The sequence below is a fragment of the Oryzias latipes genome, chromosome 11, assembly GCF_053564925.1.
Source record: "Oryzias latipes strain Hd-rR chromosome 11, Olatipes_Hd-rR_3.1".
Classification (NCBI taxonomy): Eukaryota; Metazoa; Chordata; class Actinopteri; order Beloniformes; family Adrianichthyidae; genus Oryzias; species Oryzias latipes.
The window spans coordinates 30011484-30033965 of NC_136247.1; the positions used below are offsets into that span (position 1 = coordinate 30011484).

Here is a 22482-nt window from a genome sequence, read left to right on the forward strand (position 1 = left end):
TTCTTCTTTAACTTCTAATGCTAGATTTCAGTTTGACCTTTGCATAGTTTCAGTCATTTGTCTTTGAGATTGAATATAAAAACATTGAACAGAAATATTTCTGCTTGAACAGAGGATTTTAATTTGGAATCGTAAACAGACTGTTTGATGAAGAGCCCAAACTGAACACAGAAATGCAGATCTGTCAGAGCAGAGGTTCCTAAGCAGCAAGTCTGTTGGTAGGGTCATCAGAATTTAGAGCAAAGCATTGTAGTGGATAAATGGGATGGGGTGGCACCGTCAGATGGTGATGGGACCCACACTGTTATTTATTTTATGTAGAAGACTGTTTCCTGTGACCTTACCTGTGTCCTAATGGAGAGCACCGCCCCGTAGGAGGGGTTAAAAGGAAGTGTCACAGGAAGTGAAAAGGGAGAGTGACGGAGGTGACATGACCTGTTGTGCCCTGCGTGGAGCAAATGAAGGGCTCATGGTTCTTGAAATAAATGAAAGGCCACACTCACCTTGGCTCCTCTGCATCATTTCCCGGCGGGACCCCGCGACAATAAAGAACAGAGGAAAGCCGTTGTGGTGGATGTGGCAGTGCCAAGCGATGGGAACATCAGGAAGAAGGAACATGAGAAACTGGAGAAATACCAGGGACTCAGAGAAGAACTGGAGAAAGCCTGGAAAGTGAAGGTGACAGTGGTGCCTGTGGTAATTGGAGCACTGGGGGCAGTAACCCCCAAGCTGGAGGAGTGGCTACAACAGATACCTGGAAAGACCTCAGACCTCTCAGTCCAGAAAAGAACAGGAACAGCTAAGATACTGCAGGACCCTCAAGCTCCCAGGCCTCTGGTGGAGGACCCCAGCTTGGAGGAGAAACCACCCACGGATGTATATAAATGTATATATGAGTGTAGCATTGAACCCTAACTGTTACCTGGGCAGCCTTTGGTGTCTCCCATACCGTCCCAGTAGAGGAAAGGAGCGTTCATCACCACCCAGAAATGCTTTGTTTGCTGGTCTCTGCCTGTTGCTGCTCCCTGTGCAACACAGTGTCTCTTTACTTTGCATGACAGCATATTTTTTGAAACATTTTGATTTGATTTGATTTGAAATGGTTTATTTCAAGCAATTAAGTAGAAATAATACACAACAGCAATATAATCATCAGTTATACATTCATTCAGTAACTAATCATACTTAGGATAATTAGACATTAATAAATATTGCTTGAAAGGGAGTGGAAGGAAGCGAACTTATATAATCCCACCCCGTTATACTATAACCATTTTATTACATGATTTATCAATATCTGGTTCCCAGTTTTTATCAGACAGAATTAAAAATCATAAGATATCGATAAAGCACATGACAAAGATGAATTACTTAAGTATTACGTCAAAAATAACTATTTTAGAAATCAACATGGCAAATGCAGATCAGTCATCTGAACTATATGCAGATTATGTTACTTATAAAAGCCATTCATATGAATAAAACATAATACTATATCAGTAAAGTAGACACAACACTGTTTCAGGAATTTTCATAGCAAAATTTCATCAAGTATCAAAAGATAAAAACATGTGCAAAATTATGCTACATTAGGAAAGATTTTTTAATCAATTTATCAATTTTAGGAGCCTGTGAAGTACTATCATCAAAAGTCAATCAATTTAACAATTTTCAATAAGTGATTAATCATTTGTTTTACTTTTTTTTAAATATTTTTTTGTATTTTTATTTTTTTTTTATATAATAAAGTAATGCTGTAGGGGAAAATTAAAGGGTTAGGGTTAGGTCCATAACTGGCGATTGTCCAAGGTTGGCATTTCTTCTTTTACTGATAACAGCCGTTCTTCTGGTTTAAACAGAGTTTATAGTTCTCTTCCATGTTGTGTCTGCAGACATTAGATTCAGGTCCATATCCTTCTTCAGCTGATATCAGCTGCGGTGAAAGTTGAGGTCAAGTTGTCTGCAGGTCAGAACTCTGCTGTTATTCAGGTTACGTCAGACATACAGAGAAAGTCAGGAATCCAGGTGTCATATTTCTTGAAATTATTTGGCTCTTTGGTTTATTACTCCATGTTGTTTCAGACGACCGTGATCAAACACTTCTCAAATTTTTATATATAATATAATATATATTTTAGACGTTTACTTCTTTAAATGACCTTTTCTCTGAGACAAACTTTTGTCTGGTAAGCTGGTTGTGTTTGGGCTTTAGAGTTTCCCTTTTTTCCTGCAGTAGTAAATGTGTGACGACATCAGGCGGACACACAAGTACACACATGGTGTGTTTGGGGGTGTGTGGTTGTAGTTCTGTTAAATCCCTAAGGCTTAGTGACTTAACAGCTGGCGGGGGGGTTGAAAACAAAAGTAAATGAATTTTCTTGAAAGGAAAATGATTTTTAATATTTCAGAGAGTATGAATGAGAGTACAGGCGTGTCAGCGTGAGGAGGTCTATGTTCTATGAATCATTAGTGCTCCACAGAACACTTGAGTCTGGTCATACATCTGGATGTTAATTGATCTTAATTATAGATCCTAAATTCTGATGTAAAACCTCTGACTGCTAATCTGTGCTTTCTTTCTGATCATAATCAAGTTAATCCCCTCTAATCCTAATCTTAATCTGCACATGGACCAGCCTCTGCATTTAGGGGGAAGGGGAACCAGGGGGAATGTGTAGTTCTACAGCTGTACATGGAGTGTTCACATGAATGCAGAGTTTCTGCCTTCATTTATGGGGTGAATGCTGTAAAGACAAAAAAACCTCAAATAGATTAGACTTTTGTCTGAAAGCTCTGTGACATGAATGTGATCTGCACTGATGATTAACGGACTGTTCAATGTTCGTTTGACTCAAACTGACTAAGTTTCAGTTAACAATGAGAGATTGATCTTTATTGAAGTCAAATTCTCTGTTGGGTCTAACTGAAAAAGAGTATTGATTCAAAGAGGTTGATTGTGTCTATAGAATTATACTGCGGATTTAAGTTATTTTTTATCAGACACTGGTTTGTTTTGTAATATAAAACGCGCCGACATGTTTCGGTGGAATGTCTTCCACCTTCATTCAATTTTTCAATTCAATTTTATTTGTATGGCCCAAAATCACAACAACAGTCGTCTCGATGGGCTTCGAAGTAAAACATGAACTCAAAAGGATCATGAATACAAAGAGTTCAATAGGAAAATACTAAAATGAACTAACAAACTGACTAAGCTATACTGGCATCCCTGCCCTTAGACCCCCCTTCGCGGTAAGGAAAAACTCCCAAAAAAACCGGATTCCGGAAAAAACGAAGAAACCTCAGGGGTGCCCACATGAAGGAGGGATCCTCCCCCAGGACGGACAGGCGATTTACCAGAACTCTTAGAGAAGAATTAACTTATCTAAATCTACAACTACATATATAAAGTCCAGCAGACGAGCTTCATCCAGTCGTGGTTGGGGGGACAGTCAAAGGCGCGAGTCGAGCCGGAGACAGGAACCACAGCCAGGTGTAGGAGCAGGAGCAGAGACGAGGTACTCGGTCAGGAACTGGAGCACGGATGAACCAACTGGAGTCTGGAAGCACTCCCACTCCCCAGGAGGGGAAAGAGGGACAATACATGAATCACTGCACCAAACAGAGGCATGGAGAACTAAATGATGAATAATGATCAAGAATAGAGGAGAGGAAGGGTAGAAGTAGATGAGAAAAGAGGACAGAACCCCAGTGCACCATAGTTACCCCAGCTTCAACTTCTAGCAGCCTTTTAAAAGAAATAGTTATTATTAAGTTTAATTTAAACAAATTAACATTAAGTTAAATAATCTCTGAATACTAACTAGTCTGATAATAATCCTGTCCACAGAGGAATGTTTTCAGTCTAGCTTTGAATGTAGAAACTGAGTCGGCCTCTCTTCCATGAGCTGGGAGTTTATTCCATAAAACAGGGGCTTGGTGGCTAAACGCTCTACCTCCAACCGTACTTTGACTAATTCTAGGAACCACAAGCAGTCCTGCATTTAGTGAGTGAAGTGTTCTGACTGGATGGTAAGGGACTATGAGGTCCTTAATATAGGACGGGGCCAGTCCATGTAAGGCCTTATAGGTTAACAGGAGGATCTTGAACTGGATTCTAGAATCAACTGGGATCCAGTGAAGTGAAACTAACACAGGAGTGATGTGATCTCTTCTGCTAGTTCCTGCTAACAATCTAGCTGCTGCGTTCTGAACAAGCTGGAGACTTCTTAAGGAACTCTTAGGACACGCTGCTAACAAGGAGTTACAGTAATCCAGCCTCGACGTAACAAATGCATGGATGAGTTTTTCAGCATCACTCTTAGAAAGTAGATTTCTGATCTTAGCAATATTCCACAGGTGAAAAAAGGCAGTTCTACACGCCTGAGATATGTGAGCCTTAAATGATAAATCCTGGTCAAATAAAACCCCAAGGTTTCTAACTGTGGAATTGGGGGCTATACTTACACCATCCAGGGAGACTATCTGAGCAGACAGAGCATCTCTGAGGTTTTTAGGACCAAGTATAATGACCTCAGTTTTTTCTGGGTTCAAGAGGAGGTCATTAATTGTCATCCAGGTCTTGATGTCACTGATGCAGGCGTTCAGTTTCTCTATCTGGTCATTCTGGTCAGGCTTCATGGATAAATACAACTGCGTATCGTCGGCATAACAATGAAAATTAATGCTGTGGTTCCTGATTATGTTTCCTAGGGGTAGCATATAAAGCGTAAACAGGATCGGTCCCAAGACTGAGCCCTGTGGGACTCCATAGTTGACTCGAGTGCACTGAGAGGAATGGCCATTTACATTAACGAACTGATACCTATCGGACAGATAGGATTTAAACCACTGGAGAGCAGATCCTCTGATCCCTGTGTCCTGCTCTAATCTATGGAGTAAAATACCGTGGTCGATAGTGTCAAAGGCTGCACTGAGGTCCAACAGGACCAGAATAGAAAGTAGTCCCTTTTCTGAGGCCAATAACAAGTCATTAGAGACTCTAACTAGTGCAGTTTCCGTACTGTGGTGAGGTCTAAACCCCGACTGAAAGTCTTCAAAGTGGCTGTTGTCCTGTAGGTGGCAGTAAAGCTGCTTAACTACAACTCTTTCTAGGATTTTAGAAATAAAGGGCAGGTTTGATATCGGTCTATAGTTGGCCAAGATGCTAGGATCCAAACTGGGCTTTTTCAGAAGAGGTTTAACAACTGCATATTTAAAAGACTGTGGCACGTAACCCGTTTCCAGAGAGGCATTTATCATCGTTAATATGGGATCATTAATTAGGGGAAAAGTTTCTTTAAAAAGTCTAGTGGGAATTGGGTCTAACAGACACGTTGAGGATTTGGAGGACGTAATAATTGATGTTATTTCCACTTGATCCACAGCAGTGAAGCAGTCTAATGTTACAGAGGTTTCTATGGATGCCTCCACTTCTACCGCTTCAGCCTGTTCTGGGCTGATAGTAGGAATAAATTGATTTAACTTATGTCTAATATTTGAGATTTTACTATCGAAAAATGTAAGAAAATCATCAGAGCTGAGAGAAACAGGAACATGTGGTTCTACTGAGCTCTGACTGCGAGTTAATCTAGCAATAGTGCTAAAAAGAAATCTTGGATTGTTTCCATTCTCTGATATTAAGGTTGAATAGTACTGGCTTCTAGCTCTACGCAGAGCTTTTTTATAATTTAATAGGCTATGTTTCCAGATATCCAGAGACTGCTCTGAACCGGAGCGGCGCCATTCTCTTTCCAACTTACGGGTTTCTTGTTTAAGAGAACGAGTTTCAGCGTTAAACCACGGTGCTACTCGGTTTTGTCTGACGAACTTAGGTTTCAAGGGGGCAACAACATGGAGTGTACTCCTGAGGGCTTGTAAGGCATCATTAACAAAGTGGTCATTTATACTAGGACTGATACTATGGGAGCTGGTCTCAGAGTATTTTCTCAGAATATCACTAAGTACTGGCTGAACTGTGTGTTTAAACTCAGACACAGAACGGTCAGTTAAGGTTCTTCTAAGCTGTTTCTTATTCACTGGGGCAGAAGGATGTTCCAGTGTAAACTGGAAGGTAATCAGAAAGTGATCAGAAATGATGGGGTTAAGAGGAAGGACACTCAGCTGGCTGATCTCTATCCCATGGGTTAGAACAAGGTCCAGGGTGTGCTTATGACAGTGAGTGGGTTCATTCACACTTTGGGTGAAACCAACATCATCTAATAAAGCTGCAAAAGCCTTTCCTAGGCAGTCACTGGGGTCATCAACATGAATATTAAAATCCCCTAATATTATAATTTGATCAGAATCTAAGACAATAGTCGATAGGAAGTCAGAAAACTCAGTTAAAAATTCTGAATATGGGCCGGGGGGGCGATAAATAATTATGAGTAAAACAGGTTTTGGAGTTTTCCTGTTTGGGTGACTTAAAGACAATATGATGTTTTCAAATGAATTATAAGCATTTTTAACTTTAGGGCTGAGAAGTAAGCTAGACTGTGATATTACTGCCAAACCACCTCCTTTCCCTGAAATCCTGGATTTCTGATAGTTAGCATAAGTGGGGGGGGTTGCTTCATTCAATCTAACATAGTCATCCTGTTGGAGCCAAGTTTCTGTTAAGGCTAAAAGACTAAGATTGTTATCAGTAATTAACTCGTTGACTAAGAGGGACTTGGAGGAAATGGATCTAATGTTTAATAAACCGCATTTAATGACATCATAATTCTGCTTGTGAGAACTGCTGTCTGTCACTTTAAGGTTTCTAAGACGCGCTCCTTTCATTTGTCTTTCAGCACATAAGCTAAAGCTCGGACCTGCTTGACTTTCCCTGCATGGGTTTTGCACCGGCACTAACCCTAAGGGAGGCTCAGAGGAGCGTTTTACACTGCTGCTCTGCGCCCGGGTCTCGTCTCTGGATTGTCAGGTTAACAGACTAAGGCTAGCAGAAATGTTTCTAGAAAGAAGAGCGGCACCGTCCCGAGTGGGATGGACGCCGTCTCTCCGCATGAGACCGGGCTTCCCCCAAAACGCGCTCCAGTTATCCACAAAACCAACGCCGTTTTCTGGGCACCATCTAGAAAGCCAGGGGTTAAATGATGAAAAGCGGCTGTACATTTCATCACTGACTAAGTTCGGCAGGGGACCAGAGAAAATTACAGTGTCGGACATCGTCTTAGCCAGTTTACACACCGAAGCTACGTTTAACTTAACCACCTCCGATTGTCTCCGTCGGGCATCATTAACGCCTGCGTGAATCACGACTCGACGGAACCTGGACTTACTCTGAGCTAACATCCTAAGGTTCCCCTCGATGTCACCAACTCTGGCCCCCGGATAACACCTGACTGTAGCCGCTGGGAGCTCCACGTTTCTAACTTCAGAAGAGCCTATAACCAGAGTTGAGTGTTCAGCGGGTGTGTCGCTGAGGGGGGAGAACCTATTACTAACGTGGAGTCTCGGGTGCTCTAAGTTTTTGCGTTTAGCACTATGTTTCCTCCCAACCGGTACAAACCCCTGACTGTCTCCCGGCTGTTGGGAGGGCGCTGGGGTGCTAGCTAAGTTAGCCCTGGTAGCGCGGCCCGTGCTACGAGTAACGACCTGGCTAGCCGGCTTAGCTTCCACTGTGCGGAGCCGCGCTTCTAACTGCTCCAGCCTGGCCTCCAAGTCTAACACAAGACTACACTTAACACAACTACCGCTATTTTCACTAAAGGAGGCAGGATCATCACTAAACATATGGCACATGGGGCAGGAGAAAGGAGGAGAAGCGGAAGGAGTGGTGGTGGCCATACTAGGTTCTAAGCTAAGGCTAGCGGTGTTTAAGTAAAGAGAAGTGGTCTATTTAGCAAAATGAGAAAGTGAACAGCAAGCGGTTTAACAGTGGTGAATTCGTTAATAAAAGGTACTAGATGTGAATATTAACCCAGATAACCCTTAGAGTAAGCAATAGTAGTCAGGCTAATGCCAAACAAGAGGACAGCAGTCACACAACTAGCACTGGGAATAGCTCACCCGGAAATGACGTCACAGGAAACCTAGGGTCATCAGGGTCGTCATCAGGTGTTGGTGTGTGACGTCTTTAAAAAACAGCTGATTGGGACTGACGACAACAGGCAGTACAAGAAAATGTGAAATCAGCATAACGGACCACTGCAAGCAGGAAAACCACATCATGGACTGGGAAAAGGCCATAGTCCTCCGCACTGAAGACAACAGACACCGCAGATGGATCCTGGAGGCGGTGCAGATAAGAAAGCGAGCCCACACTTCCATGAACAGGGATGAGGGGCTTTCCTGCTCTCCCACACCTGGAGCAACATCCTCCAGCAGAAAACGGACATCAAGGGGCGGAGTCACCTGTCAAAGTTTGACAGGTGACTCCGCCTCAATCCCAATCAGCTGTTTTTTAAAGACGTCACACACCACCACCTGATGACGACCCTGATGAAGGTGGAAGACATTCCACCGAAACATGTCGGCACGTTTTATATTACAAAACAAACCAGTGTCTGATAAAAAATAAATTAAATACGCAGTGAAAAAGAGAAGATTGTTGGTGGATTTCTTTTAGTGTTGGCCTCTAAATCAGAGTTTGCTTTGATCTTTGTCATCTTTTTGCTCAGGCCAAAACTCTTCGGAAGCTCATTCAGCAGACGTTTAAGCAGGTAGCCAATCTAGATGACGAGCATTGCATGCTCAAGTTCTTGGAGGTACTTGCACCAATTCGCCGCTATGACAAGGAGTTCTTCAAATGTGCCCTTGGGGTAGGTCTGTGCTTTCTGAGCATCTTTATTCTGTTCTAAAGTCTTGTTCCCACATGAAGGCAGATGTTTCCTGTGGAAGGCCAGGCCCTTCTGGAGGTTCTGCAGAGATTATGTCTCATTCTCTTCTCCTTTTTCCTGCTTTGTCTTTTGCTTCCACTGTTCTCCTCCAACAGTCCAGCTGGGTGATCCAGGTGGAACTGGCCATTGGACCAGAAGAAGGCATCAGTTACCTCACAGATAAAGGATCAACCGTAAGTGAAGCTTCACACGTTGGAACTCGATCAATTCAGTCAAGTTTGTGCTTAGTTGTCTGTTTTCAGCCCACACATCTAGCAAACTTCACTCAAGTTCAGTCCATCCAGTACTGGGCCATGGAGGAGAAAGACCGCAAAGGCATGTTACAGCTGAACGTAGCGGGAGCTGCTGAGGTAAGCCCACACTCTTTCTGTCATACCACCTTAAATGAGTCCAACCATTTAAGGACTGCTGTTAGTTTGTGCAGATGTGGATGGAGACGTTTCGGCTTCACAGATGTGGCCGCTCAGCTTTTTTTCTGCTGATACTGAAGCTGTATCTATATTTAGCTTTAAAATATTTTTATTACCAGATCAGTAGTTTTATGACACTGATAGATTCAAAAGTCAAGTTTTATCGATTGAATGACAACAGTCACGTTGGTTTTAGAAAACAGCCTGGAGAGCTGTGTTGTGTTGTTGTGTGTTAGCTGTGAGTGTGTGTGTTCTGCTTGGAATAACGGATGCATTTGTGTTTTTGCAGCCTCTCACAGTGACGACAGCATCACTTACCATGGCTGAGAACTTAGCAGACTTGATTGACGGCTACTGCCGACTCGTCTCCATGGAAACTCACTCGTTGATTGTGAGAATTCATAAAGGTAGCGAGTCATTCCACCTTAATAACCAGGCCACAGAACAATCACTCAGAGCTTTACAGCTGCTTCAAGCAGCAGTGTGTCGTGGCTCCTGGAACGAGTTGAAGAAATCAAATCTTTTTAGTCTGTAGAAGGGAAACCGTGTTTCCTCCAATGGTTTGTGGGTAATATTACAGAACAGCTTCATGGTTTACTTTTACTTCTTGCTGTTTAAAGGTGATGTCTGTGTTTGTCCTGCAGAGGGCGACAGAGCGCTGCCTTCCCTTCCAAAGTAAGAAGACCTTTTTATGCTGAGAACAGTCTTATAGAGAAACGTTCCTCCACTTCCAGCAAATCCTCATCACACTCCAGCTGCAGAGCAGATCCTGCAGATAATTTTTTCTTTTCATTCTTGGTAACATAAAGTTGAATGAATACATTTTGTTGATGGTTAAAGCTTAAAGCAGAAAATATATGGCTTCTGGAGAAAAACCTGTTGTTAGTTTCTAAACGTCATCTTTGATTATTTCTGTCCTCCCAGCCAATAATTATAAAGATGTCAAATTAATTAAAAAAGTTCAAAAGGTATTAAACCTTTGCAAGAGATTTCACTTATTTTTTACATTTCAAAAGTCCATAACCCTGAAATGTAGACATAATTTGAGCATTTTGATATGAATCACTTTTAGATCTTATTTGAACTCTAATTTGCATGACGGTTGAATTTTTTAAGACATTTTCCAAAACCTTCAAAGCTTCGTTTTTGCACATTTTCCATCTCAGGTGGGTTCAGATTCCCGCCGTGGCGTTTTTCCTCCACTCTGTGTCTTTGCTCAAATAAGGAACTAGGTTTTAGGGGCCAAATATTTTCCACTTCAGGTTTCCTAAACACTGGCCTGCTCTTGTTCCTGTCTGCCCGTCTTCATGTAACAGCAGAACAAAGAGCAGGACCAGGCTTTTTCTCTGTTTCCTTCTGTTCTGATGCTGAATTAACGGCTCTTTTTGTCTTCAGACTGTCGAATAATGAGAAAAGGCTAGAAGCAGTGAAGAGTGGTGTACGGACTATTTCCATCTCGGGTAAGTCTCCCAGCGCTCTGCTGTTTTTCTCTTTTGCTCACAGATTTGTCTTTACTTCTCCTTCTTCCTTTCTTCCTCTCATCTCTCCATCCACTTGCATCAATTTGCCGTTTTTCTTCCTGGTTCTGTGGCCGTCTTTCCCACCCAACTGGTTGAAGGTGTAGAGACATCCTGTCCTCCCAAGCCAATCAGAGCTCGGCGCTTGCTCCTCCCCTTTGTTCTGTGCTCCGATGGGCAGCGGGCCGGTATCTGTCACAGAGCATGTGCACCAGAACTGACATGAGGACTGAATGGATCTGATGAGTGGAGTCCATCCAAGCCGGATGTTTTTCTGTGGATGGAATAATACTTTGGTTGTTTGGCAGAGATTTCTGCTTCACAAAGGAAATCCTGAATGTTTGAATTCACAATCTGCTCTGGTTTGGTTTGGTTACACGCTGCCCTTGTCTAGATTGCATAAAATCCCATATGTTTTGATCCCAATAACAGGGAATATATTGATCTGAAAAGTATCAGACACAAAATGTGAAGCTTTGTGTGACCAATGGGACTTTCTATAGTTTAAAAATATCTCTTTTCTTTGATAGATTTGCTTTATTCTGTTCTCCATCACAGAAGTAGAGCTGCTAGAACAGACTGGGATGCTGCTGCATTCTAGCTGTCCCTATGAGAGACTGTCCCTAAAATAACAGCAGATATTTAGGGGGATGACTGACATCATCACCATGTCCAGAGGACATTTCTACAGCATGAACATGAAGCCGGACACAAGCAGTTGTGTGAAGTCCTCCCTGTTGCTGGACGTTTGTCTTCGTTTTTCCTCCGTTGTGTATCAGTGCAGCGCTTTAGTGGACTTTCATACTCAGTCTGGACAGAAGCTCTGACTCTTTTAGAGCTTATTTTTTCCCAGGACTCGTGGAAACCAGCACTAGATCTGCTCTCCGCGATCTTCCTGCTTTGTTTGCTGTGCAGCACTGGAGCCTGTCAGTTCTTTTCCTCCACATTGATCTGAGCTTAAACTAACTGCTTGCTAAGTTTTGGACTTTTGGATGCTGCACAGCTCTCTGTGTGTGTCTAACCTCCTTTTCTCCTCTTCTGCTTCTCTCACTTCTTTGCCGGTTTCATCCTCCTGTTTCCTGCATGCTGTCCTGGAACCAGCAGAAGATCTTAGTGGGGATGGTAAAGTCAAGCCGTTTATCCGTCTGTCCACCGTCTCCGTCTCTGTCTTGTCCCACAAGCAGCACCAGGATTGAGCTTGCTCTAGTGTCTTTGGTTCTATGCCGACGGTTTTGTGAATGTGGGAGACGCTTTGAGTTCTGGATTTGAGACAGGTTTTAGTTAGCATGAAGGGACTTTCCACAGAAGGTGGTTGTCTTGACATGCACACAGGAACAGTTATCTGCTGGCGCTATCACAGACTCTCACTGCAGCAGGGAAATTCATGAACGCCTGCATTTCTGCCTGTAATCCACCAGCAAGATCTCACTGATGCAGACTCACAGGATCTGTAGAATCTGTCAGAAATCACGGTTTGAGAGAAAACATGCTGACCAGGAAAAAGGACATTTAGCATTTATTGTGTAAGTACAGCTGGAAGTGAAGAGGAGAGGGAATCCATCACACAAAATATTCCATAACTACAAAATTCCAGTTTTATGGAAATAGTTTATTGCTTCAGCTCTGTCTGGAACCTCATTAGTGGCTTTTCTGTGTTAATGTGAAACATGACTGGTATTTACAAGCATTGAATCAAAGACACGACTCTTTGATTCAACATCTGGAGTCCAAATTCAAACTGTGGTTGTTTCTGTTCCAACTTCCATGGTTGATGCTCACTTCTGCTTAGAGATACAAACACTTTTTTCCTTCTTGTGTGCCTTATTTTCATGGCTAGAGGCCTGTAGTTTCTCCAAAAAGTTGACTTTCAGGAGATAAATGTAAGCTTTGGGAACATGGGAAGCTAAAGGATTCCTGCAGAGGGAACAGCTGAGTCTGCTCGCTGATTTGGTTTGAAACTCCTCCATCTGGTTAGGAAAGACTCCAGCTTTCCTCTTTTCCTGCTGGCTGCTTTCTGCAGACCTTCAGGTTTCCTTTCGTTTATCTTTTATTCCCCCTCTTCTTTCAGCCGTTTCACTATTTTGTGGATCTGTTTTCCTTTTTGAAATCTTGGCCTCTGCTTGTCGTTTTTCCCCGCTGCTCCTCCTCCAGCTGCTCTCGCACAAACAGAATTTCAGCAGCCAAGTGTTTGTGTGGGTGAAGCCAGCTGCTGAAACTCTGTCAGCCGTTTGCTTCTTTTCTGCCTTTCTGCTGCTTACTGACATCATGTACGTCTGTTCCTCTTCAATCTACAAGCCGGCTCTTCGTCTTTCAGCTTGTTGACATTGTTTGTGTCTTCTAACATTTCAGAGACGGATGACTATGCGGAGATAGTTGATGAAGAGGACACGTACACCATGCCTTCCAGTAAGTCACCAGTCTAAGCTCTAACTTTGCATGACAGGCGTCAGCTTTGAGAATATCCCAGTTTCAGCTTCTGTTGCACACCAGTGCTAAATAGTAATCTTCCTGTTTTTTTCTGTGTTGGACGCTTTTATCTTGATGTATTTATGGTTAGAGAGCCCTGTATGCAGGAGGCAGATGCATCTGTCAGATTCATTCCTGTGTCCGTCAGAATCCTCCATATGCTGCTTGGCCGTAGATCTGATGGACTGTGGTCTTGGTTCTGTGTTGGCCGCTTCAAACTGCTTATGCTTTTAAATGTGTGGTCAGTTTTAAAATGGACTGTGTTCTGCTCTCCTCCCATTTGGTTCTGTCTTCTGACCTTTCTTTACTTTTATTTTCTTCTTTAGCTCGACTTTTACCCGTTAGACTCTTTCTGTCTGCATTCATAACATAAAACCATAAAATAGTTGCTGTCAAAGGCCAAACCAGGGGCTTATAATGACTTGTGTGCTAGGTTGAGTAGTAAAGGCAGAGAGACTGACCGATACAGATGAGCAAGGCAGCGAGACCGAGATGGGAAGAACCTGCAGCAGGTTAGGGTGATGAAGGACAGCGATGGTAACGTATTGAAAGATGGAGAGAATACTTTGAAGAGTTGATGAACGAAGGAAGTGAGAGAGAAGAAAGAACAGAAGAGGTGACTGTTGTGGAGCAGGAAGTAAAAAAGATCAGTATATGGGAAGTGAGGGGGGGGCATGACACACCTGTGGAGGTATTGAAGTGTCTAGGAGAGATGGCAGTGGAGGTTCTGACGGGTTGTTCAACAGGATCTTAGGTGGTGAGAAGACGTCTGAGGAATGGAGGAGAAGTGTGATGGAGTCCGTTTTTAAGAATAAGGAGATGTGCAGAGTTGTGATAACTTCAGAGGAATCAAGCTGATGAACCAAACAATGAAGTGATGGGAAAGAGTAGCTGAAGCTAGGCTAAGAGCAGAAGTGAACATTTGTGAGCAGCAGGATGGTTTCATGCCAAGAAAGAGAACTACAGATGCAATCTTTGCTTTGAGGATGTTGATAGAGAAACACAGAGAAGGTCAGAGAGAGACACACTGTCTCTGGAGATCTGGAGAAAGTCTACAGTCAGAACCATCAATATTTGGACAGAGACACATTCTGTCTAATGTAGTTTCTGTACGTTACCACAGGGAATTTGAAATAAAACAACTCAGATGCCACTGAAGTGCAGACTTTCAGCTTTTATTCCATGGGTTGAACAAAAAGATTGTATAAAAATGTGAAAAACTAAAGCATTTTTCAACACAATCCCTTCATTTCATGGGCTGGTAAGTCATTGGACAATTGACTTCCATGCTATTGCATGGGCAGGTGTGGGCAATTCCCTTGTTATGTCATCATGAGTGAAGCAGATAAAAGGCCTGGAGTTGATTAGAGGACTCGTGCTGCATTTTGAAGATTTTGCTGTGAACAGACAACATGCGGTCAAAGGAGCTCTCCATGCAGGTGAAAGGAGCCATCATTAAGCTGAGAAAACAGAAAAAAACCATGAAACCAGAAACTGCTACAGTATTAGGAGTGGCAACATCAACAGTGTGGTCCATCCTGAGAAAGAAAGAAAGCACTGGTGAACTCAGCAACGCCAAAAGACCTGGACGTCCACGGAAGACAACAGTGGTGGATGATGGCAGAATCATTTCCATGGTGAAGAGGAACCCGTTCACAACAGCCAACTAAGGGAACAACACTCTCCAGGAGGTAGGCGGATCAATATCCAAGTCTACCATAAAAAGAAGACTGCATGAAAGTAGATACAGGGGGTACACTGCAAGATGCAAGCCACTCAGAAGCCTCAAGAATAGGAAGGCTAGACTGGACTTTACTAAAAAGCATCTCAAAAAAGTTCTGGAAAAACATTCTTTGGACAGATGAAACCAAAATCAACCTCTACCAGAATGATGGCAAATGAAAAGTATGGAGAAGGCGTGGAGAAGCTCCTGATCCAAAGCACACTCCATCATCAGTAAAACACGGTGGAGGCAGTGTGATGGTCTGGGCGTGCATGGCTGCTAGTGGCACTGGGACACTAGTGTTTATTGATGACGTGACACAGGACAGAAGCAGCCCAATGAATTCTGAGGTGTTCATATGCAGACTGTCTGCGCAGATCCAGGTGAATGCAGCCCTGTCTGCGCAGATCCAGGTGAATGCAGCCCTGTCTGCGCAGATCCATGTGAATGCAGCCCTGTCTGCACAGATCCAGGTGAATGCAGCCCTGTCTGCGCAGATCCATGTGAATGCAGCCCTGTCTGCACAGATCCAGGTGAATGCAGCCCTGTCTGCGCAGATCCAGGTGAATGCAGCCAAACTGATTGGACGGCGTTTCATAATCCAGATGGACAACGACCCAAAACATCCAGCCAAAGCCACTCAGGAGTTTATAAAAGCAAATAAGTGGAATATTCTAGAATGGCCAAGTCAGTCACCTGATCTGAACCCATTGAGCAGCATTTCACTTGTTGAAGACTAAACTTCAGACAGAAAGGCCCACAAACAAACAGCAACTGTTTGCCGCTGCAGTAAAGGCCTGGCAGAGCATTCAGAAGGAGAAAACCAGCATCTGGTGATGTCCATGAGTTCAAGACTTCAGACTGTCATTGCCAACAAAGGCTTCTCCACCAAATATTAGTAATGACCATTTGGTTTGCAGTTATTTCATTTGTCCAATTACTGACGAGCCCATGAAATGAAGGGATTGTGTTTAAAAATGCTTTCGTTTTTCACATTTTGTGCAATCTTTTTGTTCAACCCATGGATTAAAAGCTGAAAGTCTGCACTTCAATGGCATCTGAGTTGTTTTATTTCAAATTCCCTGTGGTAATGTACAGAAACTACATTAGACAGAATGTGTCTCTGTCCAAAGATTTATGGTCTTGACTGTATGTCCAGAGAGGACATGTGGTATTACATGAGGAAGTCTGCAGTGACAGAGAAGAATGTTAGTGCAGGACATGCATGACAGTGGGGGGGGGGGCTGTAGGGGGGACAGAGGAGTTCTAAGTGGAGGTGGGATCACATCAGGGATCAGCTCTGAGCCACTTCCTGTTTGCAGTGGTAATGGACAGACTGACAGATGAGGTTAGACAGGAACCACCACAGACTATGATGTTTGCAGACGATACTGTGATTTGTAGAGAGAGCAGAGAACAGGTGGAGGAGAAGCTAGAGAGGTGGAGGTTTGTCCTGGAAAGGAGAGCAATGAAGGTTAGGAGCAGAAAGACAGAGAACATGTGTGTGAATGAGAGGAACCCAAGAGGAAGAGTGAGGTTACAGGAAGAAGAGATTAAGAAAGAAGAGGATCTGAAGGATCTAGGGTCAACAGTCCAGAGGAATGGAGAGAGTGGAAAAGAAGTGAAGAAGAGAGCAGGCAGGCTGGAATGGGTGGAGAAAAGTGTCAGAGAAGAGTTTGAGCTGGAATGAAAGGAAAAGTGTAGAAAAGTGTGGAGAGAGCAGCCATGTTGTTTCCTAGAGACACAGAGGAAGACAGGAAGCAGAGATGAAGATGCTGAGGTTCTCTTTGGGAGGGACAAGGATGGATCAGGAATGAGGAGATCAGAGGGACAGAAGAGGTTCTGGAGATAAAGCCAGACTGAGATGGTTGGGACTGAAGGATGCTGAGTCTAGAGGAAGACCAGAGAGGAGGATTCTGGATGCAGAGAAGGAAGACATGAAGGTAGCTGCTGGCAGAGGATGATGAAGACATGAAGGTAGCTACTGGCAGATGATGAAGACATGAAGGTAGCTGCTGGTAGAGGATGATGAAGACATGAAGGTAGCTGCTGGTAGAGGATGATGAAGACATGAAGGTAGCTGCTGGTAGAGGATGATGAAGACATGAAGGTAGCTGCTGGTAGAGGATGAAGACATGAAGGTAGCTACTGGCAGATGATGAAGACATGAAGGTAGCTGCTGGCAGATGATGAAGACATGAAGGTAGCTGCTGGTAGAGGATGATGAAGACATGAAGGTAGCTGCTGGTAGAGGATGAAGACATGAAGGTAGCTACTGGCAGATGATGAAGACATGAAGGTAGCTGCTGGTAGAGGATGATGAAGACATGAAGGTAGCTGCTGGCAGATGATGAAGACATGAAGGTAGCTGCTGGTAGAGGATGATGAAGACATGAAGGTAGCTACTGGCAGATGATGAAGACATGAAGGTAGCTGCTGGCAGATGATGAAGAAATGAAGGTAGCTGCTGGTAGATGAAGAAGACATGAAGGTAGCTGCTGGCAGATGATGAAGACATGAAGGTAGCTGCTGGTAGAGGATGATGAAGACATGAAGGTAGCTACTGGCAGATGATGAAGACATGAAGGTAGCTGCTGGCAGATGATGAAGAAATGAAGGTAGCTGCTGGTAGATGAAGAAGACATGAAGGTAGCTGCTGGTAGAGGATGAAGACATGAAGGTAGCTGCTGGTAGAGGATGATGAAGACATGAAGGTAGCTACTGGCAGATGATGAAGACATGAAGGTAGCTGCTGGTAGAGGATGATGAAGACATGAAGGTAGCTACTGGTAGAGGATGAAGACATGAAGGTAGCTGCTGGTAGAGGATGATGAAGACATGAAGGTAGCTACTGGCAGATGATGAAGACATGAAGGTAGCTGCTGGTAGATGAAGAAGACATGAAGGTAGCTGCTGGTAGAGGATGATGAAGACATGAAGGTAGCTACTGGCAGATGATGAAGACATGAAGGTAGCTGCTGGTAGATGAAGAAGACATGAAGGTAGCTGCTGGCAGATGATGAAGAAATGAAGGTAGCTGCTGGTAGAGGATGATGAAGACATGAAGGTAGCTACTGGCAGATGAAGAAGACATGAAGGTAGCTGCTGGTAGAGGATGAAGACATGAAGGTAGCTGCTGGTAGATGAAGAAGACATGAAGGTAGCTGCTGGTAGATGAAGAAGACATGAAGGTAGCTGCTGGTAGAGGATGATGAAGACATGAAGGTAGCTACTGGCAGATGAAGAAGACATGAAGGTAGCTGCTGGTAGAGGATGAAGACATGAAGGTAGCTGCTGGTAGAGGATGATGAAGACATGAAGGTAGCTACTGGCAGATGAAGAAGACATGAAGGTAGCTGCTGGTAGATGATGATGAAGACATGAAGGTAGCTGCTGGTAGAGGATGATGAAGACATGAAGGTAGCTACTGGCAGATGATGAAGACATGAAGGTAGCTGCTGGTAGATGAAGAAGACATGAAGGTATCTGCTGGCAGATGATGAAGACATGAAGGTAGCTGCTGGTAGAGGATGATGAAGACATGAAGGTAGCTACTGGCAGATGATGAAGACATGAAGGTAGCTGCTGGTAGATGATGAAGACATGAAGGTAGCTGCTGGTAGAGGATGAAGACATGAAGGTAGCTGCTGGTAGATGAAGAAGACATGAAGGTAGCTGCTGGCAGATGATGAAGAAATGAAGGTAGCTGCTGGTAGAGGATGATGAAGACATGAAGGTAGCTACTGGCAGATGATGAAGACATGAAGGTAGCTGCTGGCAGATGATGAAGACATGAAGGTAGCTGCTGGTAGATGAAGAAGACATGAAGGTAGCTGCTGGCAGATGATGAAGACATGAAGGTAGCTGCTGGTAGAGGATGATGAAGACATGAAGGTAGCTGCTGGTAGAGGATGATGAAGACATGAAGGTAGCTACTGGCAGATGATGAAGACATGAAGGTAGCTGCTGGTAGAGGATGATGAAGACATGAAGGTAGCTGCTGGTAGAGGATGAAGACATGAAGGTAGCTACTGGTAGAGGATGATGAAGACATGAAGGTAGCTACTGGCAGATGATGAAGACATGAAGGTAGCTGCTGGCAGATGATGAAGACATGAAGGTAGCTGCTGGCAGATGATGAAGACATGAAGGTAGCTGCTGGTAGAGGATGATGAAGACATGAAGGTAGCTGCTGGTAGAGGATGATGAAGACATGAAGGTAGCTACTGGCAGATGATGAAGACATGAAGGTAGCTGCTGGCAGATGATGAAGACATGAAGGTAGCTGCTGGCAGATGATGAAGACATGAAGGTAGCTGCTGGTAGAGGATGATGAAGACATGAAGGTAGCTACTGGCAGATGATGAAGACATGAAGGTAGCTGCTGGTAGAGGATGATGAAGACATGAAGGTAGCTACTGGTAGAGGATGAAGACATGAAGGTAGCTGCTGGTAGAGGATGATGAAGACATGAAGGTAGCTACTGGCAGATGATGAAGACATGAAGGTAGCTGCTGGTAGATGAAGAAGACATGAAGGTAGCTGCTGGTAGAGGATGATGAAGACATGAAGGTAGCTACTGGCAGATGATGAAGACATGAAGGTAGCTGCTGGTAGATGAAGAAGACATGAAGGTAGCTGCTGGCAGATGATGAAGAAATGAAGGTAGCTGCTGGTAGAGGATGATGAAGACATGAAGGTAGCTACTGGCAGATGAAGAAGACATGAAGGTAGCTGCTGGTAGAGGATGAAGACATGAAGGTAGCTGCTGGTAGATGAAGAAGACATGAAGGTAGCTGCTGGTAGATGAAGAAGACATGAAGGTAGCTGCTGGCAGATGATGAAGAAATGAAGGTAGCTGCTGGTAGAGGATGATGAAGACATGAAGGTAGCTACTGGCAGATGAAGAAGACATGAAGGTAGCTGCTGGTAGAGGATGAAGACATGAAGGTAGCTGCTGGTAGAGGATGATGAAGACATGAAGGTAGCTACTGGCAGATGAAGAAGACATGAAGGTAGCTGCTGGTAGATGATGATGAAGACATGAAGGTAGCTGCTGGTAGAGGATGATGAAGACATGAAGGTAGCTACTGGCAGATGATGAAGACATGAAGGTAGCTGCTGGTAGATGAAGAAGACATGAAGGTATCTGCTGGCAGATGATGAAGACATGAAGGTAGCTGCTGGTAGAGGATGATGAAGACATGAAGGTAGCTACTGGCAGATGATGAAGACATGAAGGTAGCTGCTGGTAGATGATGAAGACATGAAGGTAGCTGCTGGTAGAGGATGAAGACATGAAGGTAGCTGCTGGTAGATGAAGAAGACATGAAGGTAGCTGCTGGCAGATGATGAAGAAATGAAGGTAGCTGCTGGTAGAGGATGATGAAGACATGAAGGTAGCTACTGGCAGATGATGAAGACATGAAGGTAGCTGCTGGCAGATGATGAAGACATGAAGGTAGCTGCTGGTAGATGAAGAAGACATGAAGGTAGCTGCTGGCAGATGATGAAGACATGAAGGTAGCTGCTGGTAGAGGATGATGAAGACATGAAGGTAGCTACTGGCAGATGATGAAGACATGAAGGTAGCTGCTGGTAGAGGATGATGAAGACATGAAGGTAGCTGCTGGTAGAGGATGATGAAGACATGAAGGTAGCTACTGGCAGATGATGAAGACATGAAGGTAGCTGCTGGTAGAGGATGATGAAGACATGAAGGTAGCTGCTGGTAGAGGATGAAGACATGAAGGTAGCTACTGGTAGAGGATGATGAAGACATGAAGGTAGCTGCTGGTAGATGATGAAGACATGAAGGTAGCTGCTGGTAGAGGATGATGAAGACATGAAGGTAGCTACTGGCAGATGATGAAGACATGAAGGTAGCTGCTGGCAGATGATGAAGACATGAAGGTAGCTGCTGGCAGATGATGAAGACATGAAGGTAGCTGCTGGTAGAGGATGATGAAGACATGAAGGTAGCTGCTGGTAGAGGATGATGAAGACATGAAGGTAGCTACTGGCAGATGATGAAGACATGAAGGTAGCTGCTGGCAGATGATGAAGACATGAAGGTAGCTGCTGGCAGATGATGAAGACATGAAGGTAGCTGCTGGTAGAGGATGAAGAAGACATGAAGGTAGCTGCTGGCAGATGATGAAGACATGAAGGTAGCTGCTGGTAGAGGATGATGAAGACATGAAGGTAGCTACTGGCAGATGATGAAGACATGAAGGTAGCTGCTGGCAGATGATGAAGACATGAAGGTAGCTGCTGGTAGAGGATGATGAAGACATGAAGGTAGCTGCTGGTAGATGAAGAAGACATGAAGGTAGCTGCTGGCAGATGATGAAGACATGAAGGTAGCTGCTGGTAGAGGATGATGAAGACATGAAGGTAGCTACTGGCAGATGATGAAGACATGAAGGTAGCTGCTGGTAGAGGATGATGAAGACATGAAGGTAGCTGCTGGTAGAGGATGAAGACATGAAGGTAGCTGCTGGCAGATGATGAAGACATGAAGGTAGCTGCTGGTAGAGGATGAAGAAGACATGAAGGTAGCTGCTGGTAGATGATGAAGACATGAAGGTAGCTGCTGGTAGAGGATGATGAAGACATGAAGGTAGCTACTGGCAGATGATGAAGACATGAAGGTAGCTGCTGGCAGATGATGAAGACATGAAGGTAGCTGCTGGTAGAGGATGATGAAGACATGAAGGTAGCTGCTGGTAGAGGATGAAGACATGAAGGTAGCTGCTGGTAGAGGATGATGAAGACATGAAGGTAGCTGCTGGTAGAGGATGATGAAGACATGAAGGTAGCTGCTGGTAGAGGATGATGAAGACATGAAGGTAGCTACTGGCAGATGATGAAGACATGAAGGTAGCTGCTGGTAGATGATGAAGACATGAAGGTAGCTGCTTGTAGAGGATGAAGACATGAAGGTAGCTGCTGGTAGATGATGAAGACATGAAGGTAGCTGCTGGTAGAGGATGATGAAGACATGAAGGTAGCTACTGGCAGATGATGAAGACATGAAGGTAGCTGCTGGTAGAGGATGATGAAGACATGAAGGTAGCTGCTGGTAGAGGATGAAGACATGAAGGTAGCTACTGGTAGAGGATGATGAAGACATGAAGGTAGCTGCTGGTAGATGATGAAGACATGAAGGTAGCTGCTTGTAGAGGATGAAGACATGAAGGTAGCTGCTGGTAGAGGATGATGAAGACATGAAGGTAGCTGCTGGTAGAGGATGATGAAGACATGAAGGTAGCTACTGGCAGATGATGAAGACATGAAGGTAGCTGCTGGTAGATGATGAAGACATGAAGGTAGCTGCTTGTAGAGGATGAAGACATGAAGGTAGCTGCTGGTAGATGATGAAGACATGAAGGTAGCTGCTGGTAGAGGATGAAGACATGAAGGTAGCTGCTGGTAGAGGATGATGAAGACATGAAGGTAGCTACTGGCAGATGATGAAGACATGAAGGTAGCTGCTGGTAGAGGATGATGAAGACATGAAG

General features: G+C 44.1%; 1 protein-coding gene across 35 annotated transcripts in view; it reads left to right on the plus strand.

The window, feature by feature from the left end:
• Positions 1 to 22482, plus strand: part of LOC101162652 (focal adhesion kinase 1) — a 107273-nt gene that overhangs the window by 31432 nt on the left and 53359 nt on the right. For 7 of the 35 annotated variants that reach the window (XM_078955226.1, XM_078955229.1, XM_078955227.1 and 4 more), the window contains 9 exons: positions 8625 to 8765; positions 8939 to 9016; positions 9086 to 9193; positions 9543 to 9660; positions 9874 to 9928; positions 10649 to 10713; positions 10872 to 10958; positions 11872 to 11892; positions 13120 to 13176. In XM_078955226.1, the coding sequence (XP_078811352.1) occupies positions 8625 to 8765; positions 8939 to 9016; positions 9086 to 9193; positions 9543 to 9660; positions 9874 to 9928; positions 10649 to 10713; positions 10872 to 10958; positions 11872 to 11892; positions 13120 to 13176 (730 nt within the window). The remainder of the gene's footprint in view (positions 1 to 8624; positions 8766 to 8938; positions 9017 to 9085; positions 9194 to 9542; positions 9661 to 9873; positions 9929 to 10648; positions 10714 to 10871; positions 10959 to 11871; positions 11893 to 13119; positions 13177 to 22482) is intronic. The other 28 variants (XM_078955235.1, XM_078955240.1, XM_078955238.1 and 25 more) reach the window with 9 other exon arrangements.